Here is a 22,836-nt window from a genome sequence, read left to right on the forward strand (position 1 = left end):
TATATGTATGTATGTATGTATAGAATATGTGTGCATATTTTATGTGGTCAAATATAGAGAATGAATGAAAATGATAATCACGAAATATAGGGGAGTGGTTACCTCTGGGTTGGAGATAGGAGAGGAGGTGAGTGTGGTTAAGGAGGGAGGGGACCCACAAAAGGCTACATCTGAATAAGTAATGTTTTATTTCTTAAGCTGAATGGTGAGTTTGTAGGTGGTCATTTCTTATTTTATACAGCTTTACCTAAATGTTAAATATTTCTCAATATATTTAATTTAATTAAACAGGGTGACCTGCTATCCCCTACTTCCTCTCCACCAACCTTCTCAGCAAAGATTCATGAAAAATCTTTGTGTAACCTCTGGGCGCAGGTGCCAGACTTGGCTGTACATCAGATTTACTACTACAATTAATTCTAAGCCCCTCTTGGAAGTTTCTAAATTAATAGCTCTTGGATGGGTTTAGCAAAGCTAGATTAAAGATTGGCCTGGTGAACCATGGTGCATCAACACTGGATACAGAAATTGACCCATACACATATGCTCAACTGATTTTTAACAAAAATGCAAATTAATTCAGTGGAGGAAGATTAGCCTTTGCAATAAATGGTGCTAGAACAAATGAGGATTCATAGTCCAAAATAAAAAAAAGAAAAAGGACCTTGATCTAAACCTCAGACCTTATACATAATTAACTTGAAATGGATCATGGACTTATTTGTAAATTTTAAACTATGAAACTTTTAGAAAAAAAAAAATGTATAGGTGAAAATCTTCAGCTCTTAGGGCTAGATGAAGAGTTCTTAGACTTGACACCAAAAGCATAATGCATAAAATGAAAAAGTGATAAACTGAACTTCATCAAAATTAAAAACTTTTGCTTTGTGAAAGTGCCTGTGAAGCTGATGAAAAGACAAGCAACAGACTGGGAGAAAATATTTGCAAACCAAGTATCCAAGAAAGGTTTGTACGTAAAATATATAAAGAACTCTCAAAACTCAAAATTAAAATAACCTAATATGAAAAAAGACAAAATACGTGAACAGACATTTCATTGAAGATGATACACAAATGGTAGATAAACACATAAAAGATGTTCAATGTCATTAACCAGTAGGGAAATGCACATTTAAAGCCACAGTGATAGATAAAATAAAATCCAAATCAAGAGGATTGATACAAATTTCCTTTTTGTTGTTGTTATTGTAATAAAGGTTGTACTTAATAGCTTCCACAAAAGTGTATTTTGGGTTGTTTCATAAAGTAAGTTTTGGTGCACATCAACAGCCCTGTATGAATGTTTTTAGCAAAAGATGTTTCTGGAGGACTTAGTGCTTTTCAGTTAAAACAAAAGTGTCATTTAGAAGGAAAGGTGTTTCAGGATTTATCTGACAGCACTTGTGGGAACATTTATGTAGCTTGCCAAATCTAAATTCTCTTTTATGAGTGCACTTTTGGACAACATTCAAAAATGGACCATAAAATTAGGCCACAAAACAAGAAATGAGGCTTTGACATCTGTGTTTTACTACTTTCCATGGCATTTCTGCTGTATTATAAATATCCTTGGCAATGCTACCGACTGTTAGGAGGACCTTCCTGACACCTGGCTGAACATAATGTTTGTCACTAAAATTGCCAAAACAGAAAATGCAATCATGATTATACTTTTCACCTCTGCCCCCTCTTTTGCATCTTATATACCATATTAAACAAAATTTCTTAATACAAGGCTGAGATTTAAAAACAAACAAAAGAAAAAAGACTTTCACTCTCTGAAACTTTTAGTCTGATTCTCAACACTAACCTGTGCTATGTGAAATTTGGAAACATTCAGGAAAAAGTGTAACTAAAGGTCCAGTGGATAATACAAAACTGTGTAAATCGTTGCACCCCCAAATTAAGTTTGTATTGTTTATATTTTTATATTAGAAGCTTATATTCATAGTCTTATGTAGATTTTTATTTAGATTAGAATATTGTGTGTGTGCATGTGTGTATGTATGAATGCCAAAATGTGTGTGTGAGTGTATTTCTAATGCCAAAATACAGTTGCAGAATGGAAATAGATATGTTAGATGTCATCTTTATTTGATGTAATCCCCTGAAGTTTTATTACTTGGCCTAATGACATGGTTACCAGATTCTTTCTTAAGGAGGTCATTTTGGTTGATGACTAACCCACTTTTAAATCCTGTGTTGGCTAAATTAAGGTAATATAGCCAAATAAATAACCTGCTGGAAGCTGTCAATATACTTTTTAGTCTGAATAATACTGCTGTATTTTAAACAATCATAATGGTTGGCCAATGGTCTTTTCTACAGAAAATGCTCTTGAGTATTTGTTACTCCCAGATGATCTATGTTAGCAGAGTTCATATCCAGAACAGACCTCTCTTCGCTATCCAGGCAAACAATTTTGAACCACTTACTTGGAGATGTTGTTCCACATTAATTAGTACTCTTTCTTAAAAAATATGAAGTAAACATTTTCTTTGTCTCAGATAAAAGGGTTCTAATGGTCCTATTATTGGAAAATCATGCACCAGTTACATCTTTTTTCCTTCCAACTTCTTCAGAGTAGCTACATGAAATATCTGCATTTATGTTAAAATTGGAATATACAATTTTAAACCTAGAATTAATCCTGGAGGTCATCTAGAAAATTTCCATCCCTTTATACTACAAAATTTAGACTTCAAGAGAAAGAGACTTGTCTTGTATTACCCATCTATTTTGTGACAATCATTTTGGAACCTAGGCTTCTTCCAGACAGTAGGAATAAATAAAATCTATAGTTAATTTCTAAAACTTCTGTAGTTAGTGCTTTAAAATTTTAATACTTTAATACTCTAAACTTTCAATAGTTAATTTGGTATAGTACCCAAACGATTACCAAGTCTGTTCTAGAATTGCTGCTACTAAATAGTGAAAGTTACTGACTGCAGTTCTGCTCTTCTCGCTTTCCCATCCATTGTCCAGCACATGCTAATAAATAGTAGTTGAGTTTTTAAAACATTGTGGGAAAAATAAAGCCAAAGACATTTATTTAAAAGGGTTAAATTACCACCTGTTGGATTATTTAGCATTCTATTTGTATGGCTAACTCAGGGACCCTGGCTATTTGTGAAAGCAAAAGGACGGTGAGTCTGCCATCATGTTAAAAGTTAGTGGAACTCTTGGTGCTAAATCAGGATTTAGATTTCTGCGGTATCTGGCATTAATATTTACCCAGTGCTCAAGAATTCCTATATTCAAGTTATTATTAAATAACCAAATGTGGATTTATGTTCGAAATTATTATTTAAGCATGGCATGCCTAAATTAATTCAAAAGGACTTTTAAATTAATTAATTTAATCACTATAAAATTAGGAAGAACAGATTAAAAAGTTGCACGTGGTGCGCACATAAAACCAGACAGATGCACGAGTACGCACACAGCTTACCACCTCCACCCGCCTCACACACACATGCATATGTGAAGACATCCAGAAAAGAGATTCACTTATACAGGCAGAAAGATGTGTCCAGATCATCAGAGTCAAATCAAAGAGAATAGTTGAGGTAGTTTTTCAAGTATTTGGGTCAGAAAAACACACATTTACCTCAGATGTTTGGATAATTGCCTCTGCTTTCCACTTGCTTTGGCCAAGAAAGTTTGCCACAGAGACAGACTCAAGATTCCATCTCGTCAGTCCTTGCAGGACTGAGACAGGAAAATGGCCCTCGCTGCCCACATTGGCTGGAACAACGACTGACAGGGCGCCATTTGGAGGCATCCTGACCCCACTTGGCACTAAACCACAGCCATACATCTATTAATAACGAAGCCTGCCCAGAAATTAAGCTTTCTCATTTCCGTTGAGAATCAACAAATTCAAAAGCTGCTAAGGGCCAGTTCTCCATAACTGTTGTAAGCTAAAGCTGAAATAATGAGCTGAAAGGCGTATCTGTTTATAATAAATACAGAATTTAGAAGGTAGCTTGAGTGTTTCAAAGCTAGAACTTACAAGTAGTTTTATTTGATAAAAGCTCTAGTAAAAGTAGCAGCTTTCCCAATTACTACTAAAGTTATGAAGTACATCAATAATTTGAAATTGTATTTTTCAAAGTCAGTTCAATGTAAATTGACATAAATTCAAGGACGTGTTCAAATATATCAACAAAGTATGTAGTTCATTCAGAATGAGTCATGATATTTAAGCTTTAAGATGGATCTTGAAAGTGATTTAGTTTAACCCTTCGTTTTACAAATTCAAAAATTGAAACATAACTGTGTGAGGGTTATAAACTGGTAGATGACACTGTGAAGGATGCACTGATATAAATGTAGATTACTTTTCTTTTTCCTCACTGGAGTACAGTGAGAGAAGTTTCCTTGTAGGATTTCTTATCTTCTTCAATTAATTGCTCCTGACTCTCTGTCTTATAATCAAACTGGTCAGCTTTTGGCAAACTGGAATTTATTCTTTGCTACACAGTCAGTCTGTATCCATGATTCCCTTAAAAAATAATCAGCAAACTTGCTTCTCCTCACTCTGATTCCAGGAGAGAAAGCAGGAAAGTTTTACAGAACTTAATAGCAGGCTTTTAGACACTCCACTTCACTGGCCCATCATGGGCTTTATACATCAGTGTCTACTTACCAGACAGTAGTGTCAAATTAAGCTGACAATTACATCAAATTACAAGCAGTACAGATAACCAGTGATATCCAAAAGTCTTTACGGACATGAATAAATGGCAATTAGTTCATATTTTAAGAAATAATTTTAAATTATGCTGGCAAAATATTATGTTTCCAACTCTAATCTTTATCCTGTGAAAAGACATATATTATGAATATAAAATAAAAAAATAAAGGTATGTAATTATATAAGTTAATGTATAATATATGACATAATTATATAGTATATTTTATAACAAAATACAAATTACGTAGCATATATTTATTATATTATGTTAGGATACATAATATTTATTAAAGCCTTATTTTTTTAAATTTATTTTTTGGCTGCGTTGGGTCTTTGTTGCTGTGCATGGGCTTTCTCTAGTTGCGGTGAGCGGGGGCTACTCTTCGCGTGGTGCTCAGGCTTCCCACTGCATTGGCTTCTCTTGTTGCAGAGCATGGCCTCTAGGCACATGGGCTTCAGTAGCTGTGGCATGCAGGCTCAGTAGTTGTGGCTCGTGGGCTCTAGAGTGCAGGCTCAGTAGTTGTGGTGCACAGACTTAGTTGCTCTGCAGCATGTGGGATCCTCCCAGACCAGGGATCCAACCAGTGTCCCCTGCATTTGTGGGCAGATTCTTATCCACTGCGCCACAAGGGAAGTCCCTAAAGGCTAATTTTAACAGCACTATTTTAAGAGATGGGTACTATCATTATCCCCATTTTACATATAAGGAAATTGAGCACCAGGGAGGCTAAGTTACTTGCCCAAGATCATTTAGTTACTAAGTAAAAGGACAAGATTTGAATATAGGCAGTCTGGCTTCACATATAACATCCAGTTCATTGCTGTAACATAATATAATCAAACACTAATTCAGATATATTCAATGAGATAAAATAATCAATGTGGAAAAATTAAAATGTAGGCCTTTTTCTTTCTTGGTAAGAAATGTTTATTCTATAGAAAAGTTACTGATGCAGATTTTGCAATTTTATTTTTGCCCATAATATATTTATGAGTGGTCTAATAAAAAGGGAAAGCTATAATAATTAAAAAATTTTTTCATGTAGTCAATGTCATACAATTATAATTACAACAGCAAAAACAATAAATCATAGTAGATGGTTTTAAGCTTGATTTTATAATGTGTTCTTTGGCCTTAAAAATAGTACATTCAAAATGTTTAAGTGTTTTAGATTAGAATGTATGTGTCTACAGGACTTTCATATAAATTTTATCATGTCATCCTAACAAAACTGCTGTGTGGTAGTCGTGCAAGGACTGGTAATCCATTCATAGGCAAAGGAAGTTTAAAACAGAAGAAGAAAAAGAAAATGAAAATATTCCTCAGAGTTCACATGATCAAGCCAGAACTTGGCCAGTTATCAGTGTTTCAAATTCACTACATAACTTACTTTTTCTCACTTCTCTTTAGTGTTTAACTGCCCAAATATAAAAATCAGATCAGATAATTTTATTGTACATCTGTTTCACGTTGTTATATGGTTTGTTTGTTAAATTGTCCACCCAAAAACTCTGAAGCACTGATAATTCAAAGTTAATTCAGAGAGTAAAATTTTAAGTTATTTGAAATTAGAACTTGATAATATCTTCTCTTTTTGGTTCATTGTATTTAAAAAAGAAAAGAAAATGCCTTAGCTTCATTATTGAAAAAATAACCAACAGAAGACTCAATGGTATAAAATCTCTTTTAAGCAAAACAATTTTTTTGGTGTGATTTTTGTAAAGTCTGCCATTTCAAGTCTCAGGAATGTGCAATTATTTCCTCATGGTGCCTTTTGCAGACTGGCTTCCTGCCACCACCATCTATCTCCTTCCCACCAGCCAACCTCACCAGCCCAGGCCCTGGGAATTTGATTGGGTCACAGAATTTCTTACACCTAAGCAAATGAAAATGAAGGAAACTCAGAGAAGACTTTTACCCTCTAAACCTGTGGTCAGTTTAACAAGCTGTAGAGAGGAGATTTTAGTCCTTTTAAATTCCTATCACATAGGTCCTCAAACTACCATCATCACTGGGATTAACAGAGACATGCTCAAAGGGAAAGGGAGAAATGTAAAAGGATAATACAACCAACTATGGAATCTCCAATGGTATCCTACAAATCCAGCTATTTCATAGTTTGCACCTTCCCTATTTCCTCTTCAGAGGTGACTACAGGATCCGGTCCTTGTGTGACAGAACCCCCTCTCCTGTCCGTTATCTAAATTTGGCTTAGGACATCTCACTAGATCAACACAGCGGGGAGCTCCCAATCTTCTCTCTGCCACAGCACCTTTCCATTATAATGTTTAACTGCCCAATACACTCATGAGTGAATGCAGATTCTGGAATAAATGCAAAGGTTTTTTTTTTTTCTCCAAAAGATTAAAACACCATTTTAATTTCTAATTGCCCAATGCTTGTCATGGTCACTCTGTTGACATGGGATGAGGTGAGGGACTTGGTTGTGGCCCACATGCATTTCCCAGGGCACTGCTGGAATACCAACTCCCTTATCTGAAAGTGCATTGGGATGAAAGTGAACAGTGAACAAGAGCTAGCATAATTAAAAGGATAACCTTGAATCCACTTCATTTTTACACAAAAAAATAATGTACAAACTTATGAATTTTCAATATTATTAGTAGCAAATAACTTGTGACCCACTAAAAGGTAGTGATCCCTGGTGTGTCACTGAATAGTGTGGGCTCTGTCACACTGAGGACTACACTTCTGAGCATCGTCTCACTACAGTCTTAGTGGCTCTCAACAGCTAGTGCTTGAGACCCCCTGCACATCCCTGAGAATTTCTGTGGGGCAAGGGACTGTTCCTGTTTGGAACACACCAGGTACTTCTGATGTTTGTGGTTTAAACAAGTTAGAGGACCACTGTTTGATATGTTCCTACAGAGGTTGGAAGCCTCTGTTACTAATTCAAGAAATGGCGCTCCAATGTGCAACAGTTTGGGGAGGCTTCCTGTGTGACTGTTCACAGCCCCCTCTCTCTGCAAAACTACCAAAACTTCATTTAAAAGGGAGAAAAAAAGAATATATTTAAAATTAGCAATTTCAGTTCTCATCAAAAGACTTGGAAATCTCTTACGTTTGAAAGACAAATGTAAGAGACAAATGCGTTTTGTGACCTTTGTTACCATTTATCATAGGACTAAATTTGCAATAAGCAGTCAGCAGTTTTCCTAGATACTATTTCTCCTACTTAAATAACTATAACCAGGGGGGCGCTAGTAGTTATAAAGTGGTCTAATTATAATAATCAAACTATCCCTAGTTATGGTTAGGGAACATAAGAGGATGATCATCTTGTTAATACCATACTTATCTATAATAATATAGTTATACTAATATATGCATATAGTCATTAAAAGATCCACATGGCACAATGGAAAATGTATGGCTTTTGGCATTAGGCAAACATAGATTAGAAACGCACTTCACCTGCTGAATAACCTGTGGTCTTAGGTCAGTCAGTTAATCATCATAAGCCTCAGAGTCCATATTTATGAGAGAGAATAACAACTCCAGTTCACACGTTGCCCATGTTGACTTTCTATAAACATTTTCTTTTACTTCCCTCCCTTTTGCTATTAACGTCTATATAGACATAAACAATAAATATAATATTAATCAAGACACAGGTTCCCATGACTTCCAGCCCCAACCTCTGATTAAATTTCATAAATCTCTGCTTAAATTTATCCTCAGGATTTTTTTCTTACTTAGAAGCCTTGAAGGCATGAGCATATGTTTGGGTAGGTAGACTTGTACTATGTGGAGTGGAATTACAAAGGCTCTAGGAATTTGAGTTTTTTTTAAAGGGGAGGAAGGGATCCAGTTATAGCTCTTGTTCTTTACAAAGTCAGTCACTATTTCTGAGGGAAACAGGTTTGATTGGGCCAAAGTTTGTCACTTCAGCCTTCTCCTTTTTGGACTCCCATCTACAGTGTTTAGAAGATGTTTTTCTTTGTTCGTTATTTCAACTTACCCATTAAGGATACGTGGCAAATTCCTGAAGTATATGGCTTCCTGCTCCTAAATGGGCATCCACACTTGCCCTTCAGCCTTGATCTTTCCTCTTGCAGGTAAAAACAGAAAAGATGGAGAGAAAAACATGGCGGATCCTTTTCTCCCCGTCTGTGCAAGCCTGCCTCCAACCTGGTGATCGTTGACACTCACTCTTTGTGGGAAAACCTTTTTTTTTTTTTTTTTTTTAACATATTATACTAGATTTTACTAATTAACTCAATCTTGTAGCTTCTGCAGTTTCCCCTGTCAAAATCTAGTTCTTAGAGGATTTTTTTCCCTTTTGAACATCTAAACATACTTTGAGCAGAATGATATTTAAAAATATAATTGTATAGTTTCATTAATATCTGAAAAATGCCTACTGAACTAACCCAGTACATCATATAATGGCCAAGTAAAATTTTCATGTTTTCATGTCCTGTTTTTCTTTGAAATTACATATCTCAGAAATTAGCTCATTATCTGAAAAAAAAAAAATGAAGAACTGGTGAATTATAATACAGGAGTGTTGCCACTGAATGGACTGTTTGATTTACCCAAGCAGGTAATGAACACTGTTGTTGTCAAATTCACTAATGAGTCATCTTAATTAGGATGTAAGCTAAGGGGTATTATTCCAGTGGCCTTTTGTATCCTGGTGCCATATATATTCTTTGGCAAGAAAAGATGAAAAGCAGCAATAAACAACTGAAGACAGCCCATGGCTCTGTAAGGTTTTTGGAACAATTTCTGGGACTGGGAAGTGAAATTGGTCAGCATGTGGAGAAAACTGTCATCTCAGTAGCAAGATTTAAGTGAAGATGACTAAGCCATTAACAGCACGTATGCATATTTAATTCTGTTAACTCCTAGCATTAGCCTTCTTGGATCTTTTGTTTTGAGAGGAAGGTCAAGACTTTTTGGAAGGACATGAACAGAAATGGCAGATTAAAATTGAAGTGTATATCATTCTTTCTGGAACTGCTTAAATTTCATTTTTTGAAAATATTTTCATTTCCCCCCCTTTGGTCAAAGAGACATGCTTAAAATTCTTATTTCTTCACAAGAAATAATTTGTTCTTCTTAAACAGGTTTATGGTTAAGGGTGGGATATTATATGAACTTCTCATTTAGTAACTCTAGAATTCCCATGTGTGGTTGGAAGAACTCTTAGGAAAGCTTTGAGAGATATGTAATGACCCCTAAATATGTATGTAGTTAAAAAATAATTGATTAGTCATCGTAAAAGAATACATGTCTCTGGCTCAAAATGTTACTTATTTCCACCATTTTTCATTTTCTAGTGTTAATTATTGTCACAGAAGGAAGCATCTTAGGATTTAGACTGGAGATCTAGGGCAATTGTCATTTTAATAAGATATTTTAAAATAATTTGAGATTGTCATGTATCCATAAATATTGCCACGGAGATGTGCACGAGCCAGCATTGTGGTCCATAGTCCATCACGGAAAGTATACCACCAAGATCAGATAGGAATATAGTTTGGGAAAGAAAGAATAAAAATTAGAAAGGAAACCACATGATAAGTATGACAAGTGACAGGAAAAGGAGAATATTTTTGTTTAGATAAACTGCATCAATATCAACTAGAATTACATAGATTCATTTAGCTCTTTTATCCTCATTCTCATTTCTAATAGGGATCTATGTTCATTTTTAACAATGTACGAGGTTAAAATACCAATTTTAGAGGTTAAAAAACTACTATACTCCTATTAAATGGTAGAGATGTTTAATATTCAACTTCATCTTAGTACAGTCTTAACGCTTTAACAAGAGCACACAAATTTGTGTTTTATTACCTTATAATAAAGCTGTTGTCTTAACTAATTTTCAGAGCAAGAACGGGCATGTAGTAATAAAGAGACTAACTGACATATTTTGGTAAAGAAGAAGCCATGTGCCTTAATATAACTGATGTTCTTTCAGCATTGCTATTTTCAGATTATTTTATTTTAAAAGGGATGGTAATTTGTACTGAAAGTTTTTTGTTTTTTTAACATTTAAACTTTTCATTATATTTGCTCTTTTGGTAAAAATAAACAGTGAACCACAGGATATTCGTATGTGGTGCTTTGCTTTTAATTACTTACGGAGCAATTACAAATGGAAATAGGATGACACTGAGATGTCTTTCCTGCTTAGCGCCAAGGCTTGCATTAAATGTGTGCTATGTGGAGTGGAGTCCCAGAAGGACCAGCAGTTTTTTTGGGTCCAGTTCCAACTACAGTTATTTAAAGAGCCAGTCAGCCTTTCGGAGGGAGAAAGTGTGTTAGGGTTACTGCCTAAGTATTGGCGCTGACTCAAGTGACGCCTGGTCAAGTGACCAGTCATGGCTACTATGCATCGTGTTTAATCCTGGAGGATCCCAGTTTCAAATCTTCTATCCCACTTGACTTATGGGAAAATTAGTCTCAGTTATTGATTGAGAAAATATAGTCAGCTTATAATGTGTGAATAATCATTTTGAAAAATTTTTTCCTGCTATTTTTCCTCAAATGTCTAAAATCTACTTCACTGAGTGTTACTACATTCCTAAAGAAGAAATAACAGAATCGAGAAATAATTGTATTTATGTTCATTTTTCCTTCTAATTACTTTACATGTGAAAGAAAACTGAGTGGAAATCACATCTGTATTTTGTTCACACATAGGTATTTTTTTCTAAAACACTAGTAAAATTCAGGAAAGTTTAACAAATCCCTTCATGATAATAAAAGAACTGGGCATGTAGTAGGAATTTATAAATGGGTGATATCTTTGCCTTCTCTTATCTGAATTAACAGATCACAAAAAGATTTTAAAAGCTGTAGTCAATATATCACATTTTTTGTCATTTTTCCCACAATATACACTAGTGCCCAAGTAATTCATATTCTTCCCAACAATAAAGGTCTCTAAAGAAAAGCAGTAAATACCATTTTTGAATTTGAATCTGATAATGCTGTTTTTAAATGATTGTTTTTACTATAGTTAATGAAAAGTCTCCTGGCAAATCAGTTGAGTTCAAGTCTTAGCTTTGCCGTTTGCTAGCTGGATGACTGTGGTTATTTTATTTAATCTGTCCATGTCTGGGTTTCCTTATTTGTAAAATAGTGAAAATAATAGTGCCTACATCATAGGGTTATTTGTAAGAATTATAAAAGATTTAGCAATGACTCAGATATAATAAGGACTTAGTAAAATATATTACTTTTATTAAAATAGACAATATAAATTTCCTTTTTTGGATTCACTAACATTTTATGCTCTTATGAGTTCATACTTTTTAAAAAATGCAGACAAATCCAAGAGAACCACAGTATAAATGTGTCAGTTATCAGGTGGTTCTCTGCAGGCTTTTTGTGGACAGACACGTTTGGGCTGCATGATTTGAATTTCAAACGGGCTTCTTCTCTCTTTGCCTGGGTTGTACCAGGAAAGCCAGTCTCTTGTCTTTTTCTGTACTCTGTCACAGACCAGCTGTGTGATTCTGGCAATAACCTTTCTGAACTTCAGCATCCTTTTGTAAAATGTACAGGTATTGGCTTCAGTGATCTCTAAAGTGTGTGTGATCTACATTACATAGCCAAATGTTTTCAATATTTGCCTGTAGTCAGTGATTTAATAGTAAAAACATTGAGAACCTAGAAAAATTTAAGGAAAGAGAATATGGATGTGGCCAGTGAAACTGCATTGAACCACCGATGATAAAGGTCCGTTCTGGCTATTTCCAAAGTCCTCCACTATGTAAAAAAAGTGACAGAAAAAAGCCTCAGTAATTATAGACTCCTTTTGCCTGATTTTGAAGAACTCACAATGTAGAAACATAACACTAACAAGGATCTTGATAGACTACTAATTATCCCCCATAGGTGAGACTTTTTGGAGCTTTCTCAGTCAGTAATCTCTGAGAGAGATATTTAAAGCCAGAGAGAAAGGTTATAATGGGTGAAAAACAAGAATTGAAATATAGAGGGTAATGCAAATAAAAAAGGAAGAACAGTCCATAGTGGCAGCCTCTACCTGAAGAAGTACAGAAAGGTAGTGGTTGAACACTGTGATATTGAAAAGGAAAAGAAGATGCAAAGAATCAACATTGAAGCCTGTACTGTTAATTTATAAAGGAGGAATTTAGTCAGCTGGACGGGCCTAACACAGTAAGTGATGTCCACACTTAACGACATCTGTCAGCATTTGGAAGACTCGGAAAACAAAAATAGCAGCATTTTTTTACGGACATGATATATAAGCTTAATAAAATGAATTTCAGAACTCCAGGGCATGGGGGGTATGTAGTGACAAGCAAGTGGTATAGATAAAACCATATTCGTAAAAACTAAAAACAAAAAGCATACTTGGAATAACTTTTTATCCTCTCCTTCCTATCTCTTTTTCTCATTTTCTTCTCTTTCCAACTCCCTTAGTATTTACTAATAGTGAGAAGAACTGATGAAGAGCCTTTGCCAGGGCTAGTCAGAGAAATATTCCGGTTCCTTCTTTTTTTATTCCCACTATGGATCATTAATGATAAAAACAAAAGACAGAAAAAAATGGAAGAATAAAATAATTTGTCATCTAATATACTTAGGCATTTAAAATACAGGTCAAATTCCAAAGGTCCTTTCCCTCTGACCAATTGCTCTGTTTCATGATAATGTAAATTTGGTATAAATAGTGTTCTTAGCAATCATTAGCTATCTGCCTGAGGACACCTAAGAAACTGGAAAGGTATACCGATAGAGTAATAGTGAAATAACCTGCATCTAGCTGTCCATTCGCTTACATTTTCCCTAGCTTCAATTCTTTCCTTAAAGATTTCTTGAAAGTGTTTGCACAGTGATGAGAGCTTAAAAAAGAAACAAACAAACTCTGAGTCAGAATTATGTATTGCTTTTTTGTCACTGAAGAAAGAATCAGAAGGACTGCCGGTTCCTAAATGCCTGCCTTTGTGCTGAGGAACTAGTAGCTGCATTATTTCTTTTTCTACCACAACACTTTTTTCTCCATTCTGAACAGAAAATCTGAACAAGTAACATCAGCTACACTGCTTAGAAAACCTTCCTTCTGGGAGACAGTGCAAGGCTGGCCCAGTTTGTCTCCATAGAACCACTCTATTTTTGCTGCATCTTGATTCCTTAGTACACATTAGAGGGCCTTCACATCCCCAGCCATTCCTTACCTCCATCAAATTTACTAGAAACATCTTACTTTCGAGTGGAAACAAGTGATAAATGAACAATCTGGTAAACAAATCCCTGTTAAATATTAACAAGTATTACTCCTGTCCTATCGCTCAGATGCCCAGAAAGCTCTGACAGGTGTAACAGTAATAACATTAATAGCTAAAATTTACTAAGGACTTCCTGTGGACCAGGCCTAACACTACATTCTTTAAAGATTTTATTTCAATCCTAACAACAATCCTATCTGGTCAATTTTTATTACTCTGATTTTATAGATGAGAAAATGAAAGTTTAGTAAATTTGAGAAACTTGCCCAAGATAAATCAAGGCACTGGATTTAAAGTCAAACCTTTTTTAACTCTAAAATCTCTGCTATTTAATAGTATATTTTCTCTCAGGTATTTTCTGGGGGATATTTGTAGTTAATTACTAGATGGAAAAATCTACTTTGTATCAAAGTGAACCATTACCAAATAACATTGCCACACGGTGGTTTTGGGAATATCAACCAACTCCTTTCCATTTGTTTTCTCAATTTCACCTTCTTATGATGATACAGTACTTCAATACAGATTGTATTGTGGATGACTGTTATGTTTACAGAACTGTCTGAAGGTCAATGTGTTAAATTTATTTATGTCTTCACCAAATATTTACTAAGAACTCACTATAGGCCAGGCATATATCAGAGAAAAAAATGCATAAGTATAATTACAATCTTTTGCTCAACAATATTGTTCCTCAGTGAATGGGTGACTGGATAAATTATCATGCATATAATTCCCAACAGATACACTAATTGTACGCGACTTTAATCTGACTTTGCGAAGGTCATTCATTTGCCATCAAAGAACTTCAGAGAATAATAGCAGGGAAATGATTTTCACTTTAATGGTAAAAGACTAACCTTTGGCAATTTTGTCTTAAATTCCCTTTAACATTTTCTGAATGCCATAATTTTATGCTCAGAAAAAGTGTCTGAATGCCTTCACTATAAGACTTTCTCTTCCTTTTAAAATTTATATTTTTTATATTTCATTTCTAATTTTTAAGTTTAATACTCTGAAATATTCCACTCAGTAATTGACTTGGAATAATACTTCATGTGAAATAAGGAACTTCGTGGTTCTGATCAAGAATATGCATTGTATTTCAATGTGGTTTTTACATATGAAAAATACAATGTGTTCTTTCTGAATATCAAATGTGCTTTATATAATTTATGTGGCTATTTTCATTAATTGTGGATGGTGTATTATTATTACTTTTAATTAACATCAGGAAGTATAAGAATACTATTACAGATTATACATTTACAAAAATTTATTTACCTTTATTAATTTGTTACATAATTCCAAATAAAATTTACTACCATCAATAGGCTGTGTCTTGTGTTATTTTAATATTAGTAGTAATGCAGTTGTGTTGATCTACACACACGTTTTCCTCCTTGGGACCAACCGCAAGGAAATTGGTAAAGGTTTGCGGTGTTGTCTATACCTTTGCAAAGACCAAAACCCATGTGGAGAAAAAAGGCCAAGTAGACAAAGCATCTGATCTGACATTTAAATAGGAAGGCACTTATTTTCAGCTAAAAGATTAAAACTTTGTTTTATTTAATACTTTTTCAACAACAAAAGTTGCCACTTAACAAAGTTGTTGATTATTATATTCACTATGTCTAATTCAGTTGGGTATGGCCTCCTTTCTGGTGCAAAGAAAACAAGTGATGTCATTGTCTGAAATGTCTATTCTAGGAGTTCTCTGGCAACTGAGAGCCTTCTTTAGCATTGTAAGTGATAGATGCCACATTACCACCTAAAGGACTTTTTTTTACATTTTTACAAAGAAGAAATCATGATGCAAAGTATATGTATCTTGTATACCATATATGCCATAATCCTGGCATTCACTACTGTCTATTACTGTTATTTATTTACCGGGCCAATTCACCCTTTTCAAGACAAAGTGCTGTTCAAAACCTAAAAGTTATGTCTCATTTATCTTGTCATCTCTACCACCCAGAACGGTGTTCTCAGTTTAGAGAATAATATTAATACTGAATTATGAAGCATCTCTGAAAGCCTATTTTTAACATTGTTTTATGTTCTGCAGTAATAATTCTTCTGGCCTAAGACTCTTCAGGATATTATTTGATGTTTTCAGATCATTCCTCGTATACCTGAATTGACAGTTGTTTTCTATTTTATATAAATAGAAATATTTCTTTTAATATCATTTATTTCTATTAGTTTAACTAACATGAAATGTATTATCCAAAATGGTACATACAATCATTCTCAGAAATTTCTACTCCAAGTAACATAAATTATCTATAACATTTAGAGTTATATGTCCTGCCTCCTTTTGGGTAGACAGAATGAAACATACGACTGACTATCCTCGTATCTGGACTGTGCTGTCAGCTCTGATCCATGCATTCAGCAAACATTCGTTAACTATCGCTATGCTACAATCGGTTATGTCAGGTTCCTTTGATGCCAACTGCATTTTATGAGTCAAAGAGTATCGTATGTATGATATAATAATAACGCCATTTTTAAAGGACAGAATTTATCTCCTTTCATAAAAAGAGACATCATGAAATCATTTAGTAAAAACCATAAATACCATTATTACTGCTTCTTATAGTTTATGTTTAGATGGAATGTGACACCACTGATTTCATCGTGTAAATGTTCTTTAGATTAATTGCAAAGAGGGCATTTTTGTATTCTAATGTGCACTTAATTCACTAGCTGGGATTCATTGATTCATTACTCAAATTTTCTTTCCAGGCCCTCCAGGCCCTCCAGGTGGTCTGCGAATAGAAGATATTAGGGCCACTTCTGTGGGACTTACTTGGAGCCGTGGTTCAGACAATCATAGTCCTATATCTAAGTACACTATCCAGACCAAGACTATTCTTTCAGATGACTGGAAAGATGCAAAGACGGGTGAGTTTTATTTGTTTGATTAATCTGTTCATATTTTGAGATGTATTCTTTCATCAAAAACAAACAAACAAAAAAACCTGGATGTTTTAAGAATTTTATCATCGACCCTGAAAATTTTCTTAAAACAAACAATCCCAATGTTTTAGTAGTAAAGAAAACCACAGCAAACTAAATGTTTTAAAGTTATAGGGGAAGAAGCAGTATGTCTTAATCTATAATGGGGAAGCAAAGAGAGGTCTCCTGGGTTTCTTATTTGAGCTATGTGTTAAGTCTAAGATGTATTAGGAAAAAATTATAAGGAAGGTGGATTTGGCAAATGGCATCTATAACATTATTTATGACCCTTTTTATCCAATTATATAGGCACTATAGTTCTGCATTCTAAAAAAAGACACAATTGATCATAAAGATTAAGCACCTAAATCTTACTACCATAACTTTTTACTTTCTGAATATGTTCTTATCTGGCTTGAATTTCCTCAAAAACAGGTTTTTAAAGAAGTTTAGTACCTCAACCTTTTTTTTTTCTCTCATATTAAGATTTTCTAACAGACAAAAACTAATTAAGAGCAAGTGGGTACTTTTCCCTGTGTATAAGTTATTACCATTGCCACTTGTCATCACTAGTCTTCAAATATCACACATCAGTGTATTTTCTCATAGAATATGAAAGAAGATAGAGGATTGTTTTGATAAAATAACCTGTTTATCTTTGTCATTGTTGACAATATTTTTAACCAAACTTGCAGTTGTCAGAATTTCTTTTACATGCATAAAGAAGAGGCATAGAAATATGTCCTCAGTTGTCACCAGAGGGGAGAAAAAAAGACAAAAGTGAATAGAATGTTCCTCTTTTTTAAAAAATGAAAAAGAATTAATCCCAGCATATCTTAAACCTGCTCACTTTAATCTTAACATAACAGAATTTATTTGTATTGCTCCCTGAGAAGTTTTAATTTAGATTCACCTTTTTTTTTTCTGATAATTTCTTCCTATCATGGGAAATAAATGAAATATAAACTTGAAATCTGTTACAAGGGTTTAGGATATATTTTAGCATTAAGTAATTCTCCACATAAGTGTATGAAGTTCAAATGAATTAGAAACAAGTGAAACATTTCTATTACATTATGCATGTGAGTGTAAGAATTACCTGTAAATATACTTGGCAAAATCAGACCTTTTGAAAAACAATTTTAAAAACCGTTCAGATATTTGATAAACATAAAGCATGAGCAGTTTCTACTTCTCTAAATAAATGAAAATGGATGATAATGATAAAACCATAGATAATAATAAATATCTAGCCAAATTTACATTAATTATAGATACTAGAGAGCAAATGAAATAAATAAGCATATGGTTAAAATTTGGCTTGGCTTTGAAAAAGGAATAATGATTGCAGTCATCTCCATTAGTGCTTACCATGCTTACCACATTTGCTTACCATATGGCTCAATTAAAATATGCTTCCCATTAAAAAAAATTTTTCCACTATAAATTAAGTTCCATGAGGGAGAAGACTTTTGTTTGATTCACTGTGCTATCCCTAGCAACTAGATCAGAGCCATAGTGCTCATTCATTACATACATATTTATTGAGCTCCCACTGTGTGCCTGAACCTGTCCTAGATACATAGTTGACCAGCAGTGAATAAAACAGAGAGAAAAAAGAAAGTCAAAAGAAAAGCCACAACCCTACCTCCAAAGAGCTTACATTCTAGTAGGAGAGATGGTAATAAACAACTAATTAAAATATATAATAAGTCACATGGTGATTAGTGATACAGAAAAACAACAGAGAAGGGAGATGGGGAGGCAAGAGTTGCATTTAAATAGGATGCTTCTAATATTAGTATAGCCACTCCAATTTGTTATGGCTCCTGTTTGCATGTTATATCTTTTACAATTGCCAACCTATTTGTATATTTGAATCTAAAGTATATTTTCTGTTGACAGCATATATTTGGATCTTATTTTTTATCCAGTCTGACAATCTCTGCCTTTTGATTAGATTATTTAATCCATTGATATTTAATATTATCATTGATGTAGCTGAATTTATATCTGCCACTGTATTTTTGCTTTCTAAATGTTTCATTTGTTTATGTCCTTTTATTTCTTCTTTATTGCTTTCTTTTGCATTAAGTGAATATTTTCTAGTGTAAAAATTCAACTAATTTAATGAAATTCTCTAAATATAAAAACTTAATGATTACTCTAGAGCTTACCTGGTATAATGGAATTTATCACAATAAACTTCATATTTTTACCAACAATATCAGTGAAATATAGAAACGTTACTCTTAGCACTATTCCATTCTGCCCCTTTTTTGTGCTATGGATTATTATTCATACATCTATATTGTATATATTATACACCTATGTATGTTGCAAATTCAATAAACTTCTGCTGAAATTATTGCTTTCTATAATTTTAATGTCTTTTAAAGAAGCTAAGAGAAGAAAGGAAAACAAGTATATATTTATAGTTTGTTATATTAAGTAACATATTAAATATTTAACATTTCTGATCCTCTCATTTTTTCCTGTCAATTTGAATTATCATCTGATGTTATTTTCTTACTGTAATACAACTTCGCTTCTACCTGTCCCTTTAAGTTATGTCAAATATATTACATTTCTCTATGCTGTAAGCCCAACAACACAATTTTATTACATACACACACCATATATATACATTTATACATATGTATATGTGTATGGGTAGATGCATAAGTAGATAGATAAAGATAGATAAATAGATAGATAGATATTCTCTACAATGGCCTTTAAATCAGATAAGAGAAGAAAGAAGAAATATGTATTTATACTTTTCTAATTACATAATTACCTTTACCAGTGCTCCTTATTTTTTTGGATGGTTTTTTCAAATTACTGTCAATGGTCAACTGCTTTCAGCCTGAAGAACTTTTTGGAGTATTTCTTGTAAGTCAGGTCTGCTCCCAGCAAATTCTCTGTTTCTGTTTATCTGGGAATGTCTTTATTTTGCTTTCAGTTTTAAAAGGTAGTTTTATTTTCTTGGTTGACAGCTGTTTCTAAGTCCTTCATATTTACCAATATATTTTCTATTTCTGGGTTTTCCATTGCTTTCTGTAGAACTGGATTTCTATCTGTTATAATTTTTCTAAGTAAAGAACGTCTTTTAACATGTCTAACTCTTCAGGTTGCTGAAGTCAAAGACCTTCAGCTTTTTTTTACACTAACAAATAGTTTTCTTTTAATATTTAAGTGATTTTTTTGGATATATGTTCTAAGCTGCTTTTTTTTGAGCACTTAATAAAGTGTCTTTGTCTTTTTGCCTTCATTGTTTCTGACAAGAAGTCAACTATTCTTTTTACCTTATATTCCTGTATTCAGTGTGTCCATATTCTCTAGCTGCTTTCAAGATTTCTTTTTGTATTTGCTTTTCAGCTTGATGAGAATATATTTATCCAGATGCAGTTTACTGGCATCTTAGACCTTTGAGGTGATATCTTCCTTCAGCTTTGGAAATTCTCAGACATTAACTCTTTAGATATTCCTCTGTCCCACTCTCGCTCTTCTTGGTCTCTAGTGAAATACATGTTAGATTGTCTGATGTGTTCCACAGAATGTGGACACTGTGTGTGTGTGTGTATGTTGATTGATTTTCAAACATTGTGTGTAAAAGAACAGTAGAGGCTGAGTAAATGTTTTTTTCCCAGGAAAATTCATGTCATTCTTTCAAGGGTTGAGTCAATCTAATCTGTCGTTGAGATGATCTGAGCTTTGCTGTTAAATCCAGTTCTATACAGGCTTCAAGTGTTTTGAGTACAGGATCACAACCTTTCCACCATATTGCATGTCTGGAGGTTTTCCAGTCTTCCTATCAGACTTCAGCTTTCTTCTCCAGCTTGGACATCAGGGAGGGCTCTTGCTCCTCCCCTGCTCCTGCCCCAGACAGCTGTTGTCTGATAATCAGTCTAAAGCACAGAGTGCTGGGGCAGTGGGGGAGAATTTTCTCAGTTCTCCTATCCTTCCCTCAGACTTCACAGATCCAAAGCACCTGCTCCTCAGATGGGAGGCAAATCTCTGTTACCCTCTTACCACTCACCCAGCCACACATGAGCACTCACTTATATCCAGTGTAAGCCTCAGAGTGCATGCAGGGTCTCAATTTTCCTGCTCTGCTCTTAGATTTGAGCAGATCTGAAGTGTCTGTGCCTTTAAGTGTGGTCTCTCAGCACTCTTGTCTTGCTTCCGAACTTTCTTGAATGCATCTGGTAAAGCCTATAGAGAAAGAGGTTAGTCAACAGGTAAGGACTCTCCTTGATTTGGGGCTCCCAGGGATTCAAATTAGCCATGCCAGCCTGCACTTTATCTTTAAATATCTATGAAAAGTTAAACTGCCTTTTTCTTATGAACGTCTATGACTAAATCCTCCTCTCCCCATGACTCTGCTGCTGATGACTTTAGTTCATTAGATTTCTTCACAAACTCAGCTCTCCGTTGGGTCCTGAAAAAACTATTATTTTGTCGATTATCTTGCATGTTCTTCCTGTTAGTTGGCCAGTAAAGTTCTTGTGACTGTGTTCTAAGTGGAAGTGGAAAAAAAAAAATTTTACAACCACTGCAGAAATAAAAATCACGTGGTTCTTATTTACTGTGGTGTCCACTGAAAAAAGAAGGTATAGGATTAAATTCAGTTTCATGCAGGTAATTAGTTAAGGTGTCCAATAAATAGTTTTCAAAGATACCAACTTTCAACATTCCAGTGATTAAGTTTAGAATAATGAGATGAAATAATAGACTGTAGATCTTTAAAACAATCTATTGTAAGTATTAGTTCTCTGGAACTTTTTTGGGGATGGACAACAGAAACCTGATACCATTCCAGGTGTTCTACAAGATGCTCAGGTCACGTTTAGAATGTGTGCTGGATTCTATGCTGCTACTTTCAGAGGAAAAATTATAGAATATTGTTGGTGATGGTATGTGTGTGTGTGTGTTTGTGTGGAAAAGGAATGTTGGCCAGAAAATAAAATGGCCTGGAAACTGTGCTATGAGGAGCAATTGAGAGAACCTCAGATATGTTCTTGAAAAAGGAGAAGAAAAGTGCCTTTATATTTAAAATTCTGTCTTGTGGAACACTAGAATTAATTGTTACCAATCCTCTGCAATTATCGTCACGGCACATAAATGTTCCTCTGAATTTTAGATTATTTCCTCAGAATAGACATTTGTGAGTTAAATTATTTAGTGTAAGCATGCTTAAGCCCATGAGCTTACTACAAAATTACACCGTAGAAAGGTGGAATAAGTTTTATTCCAATCAACAGTATATAAGCGTCTCTTCCACCATACTTTTACTTAGTATTTTCTTTTTAAATCTTTGTCAAATTGATAGGTTAAAATAATGAAAAAGCATTAGGCTCCTTGTAGGAGATTTACATTTTAGAATTTACTGTTTTATTTTTTGCCTTTCCATAGCTTCACTTTTGTTGCTCTTATTTCAAAGATAAACTTCTGGGTTTTTATGAGGCAGCATGCAGACTTTCCATAGAGAAGAATCAATGAATCACACTTTCTGGGAATTCAGAGAACAATCCGATTCTCTTTCTCTGCAAGGAACATTGTCATAACTCTGGCTCTTCTCTGAGTCCTGCCAGATGATCTACAGGTTGGGTCTAGAGCCTCTAACATCACACTGAGTAGTTGTGTCAGAGCCAGAGAGAGACCTTTAATTGTCCATTTTCATTCTGAAACAATGGACCAGCTTTTTCAGCTAGATCCCCAAGTGGATAATTCTTTCTGGGTATTTTCAAATACTTGGGTTTTAGATTGAGATGGAGGATCCTAAGGAGTCAAACTGTATTTAAACCCAGAGGAAATAACAGAACTCGCTATGGCAACTTCCAAGAACCTAGAACAGGTGTGATTATATTACCTGGAGTTATTTTTGAAACATCTGCTTTTTAGTTTGGAGGTCATTCTGCCTAGTTCTGAAG

The 22,836-nt window shown here is 34.2% G+C and overlaps 1 protein-coding gene across 1 annotated transcript in view; it reads left to right on the forward strand.

Annotated features, from left to right (window-relative positions):
* The window catches only part of CNTN1 (contactin 1), a 358,577-nt gene that overhangs the window by 264,992 nt on the left and 70,749 nt on the right, over window positions 1–22,836 (forward strand). The window contains exon 18 of the mRNA XM_068560378.1: window positions 16,688–16,846. Within this exon, the coding sequence (XP_068416479.1) occupies window positions 16,688–16,846 (159 nt within the window). The remainder of the gene's footprint in view (window positions 1–16,687; window positions 16,847–22,836) is intronic.

Source organism: Eschrichtius robustus, chromosome 13 (assembly GCF_028021215.1).
Source record: "Eschrichtius robustus isolate mEscRob2 chromosome 13, mEscRob2.pri, whole genome shotgun sequence".
NCBI lineage: Eukaryota > Metazoa > Chordata > Mammalia > Artiodactyla > Eschrichtiidae > Eschrichtius > Eschrichtius robustus.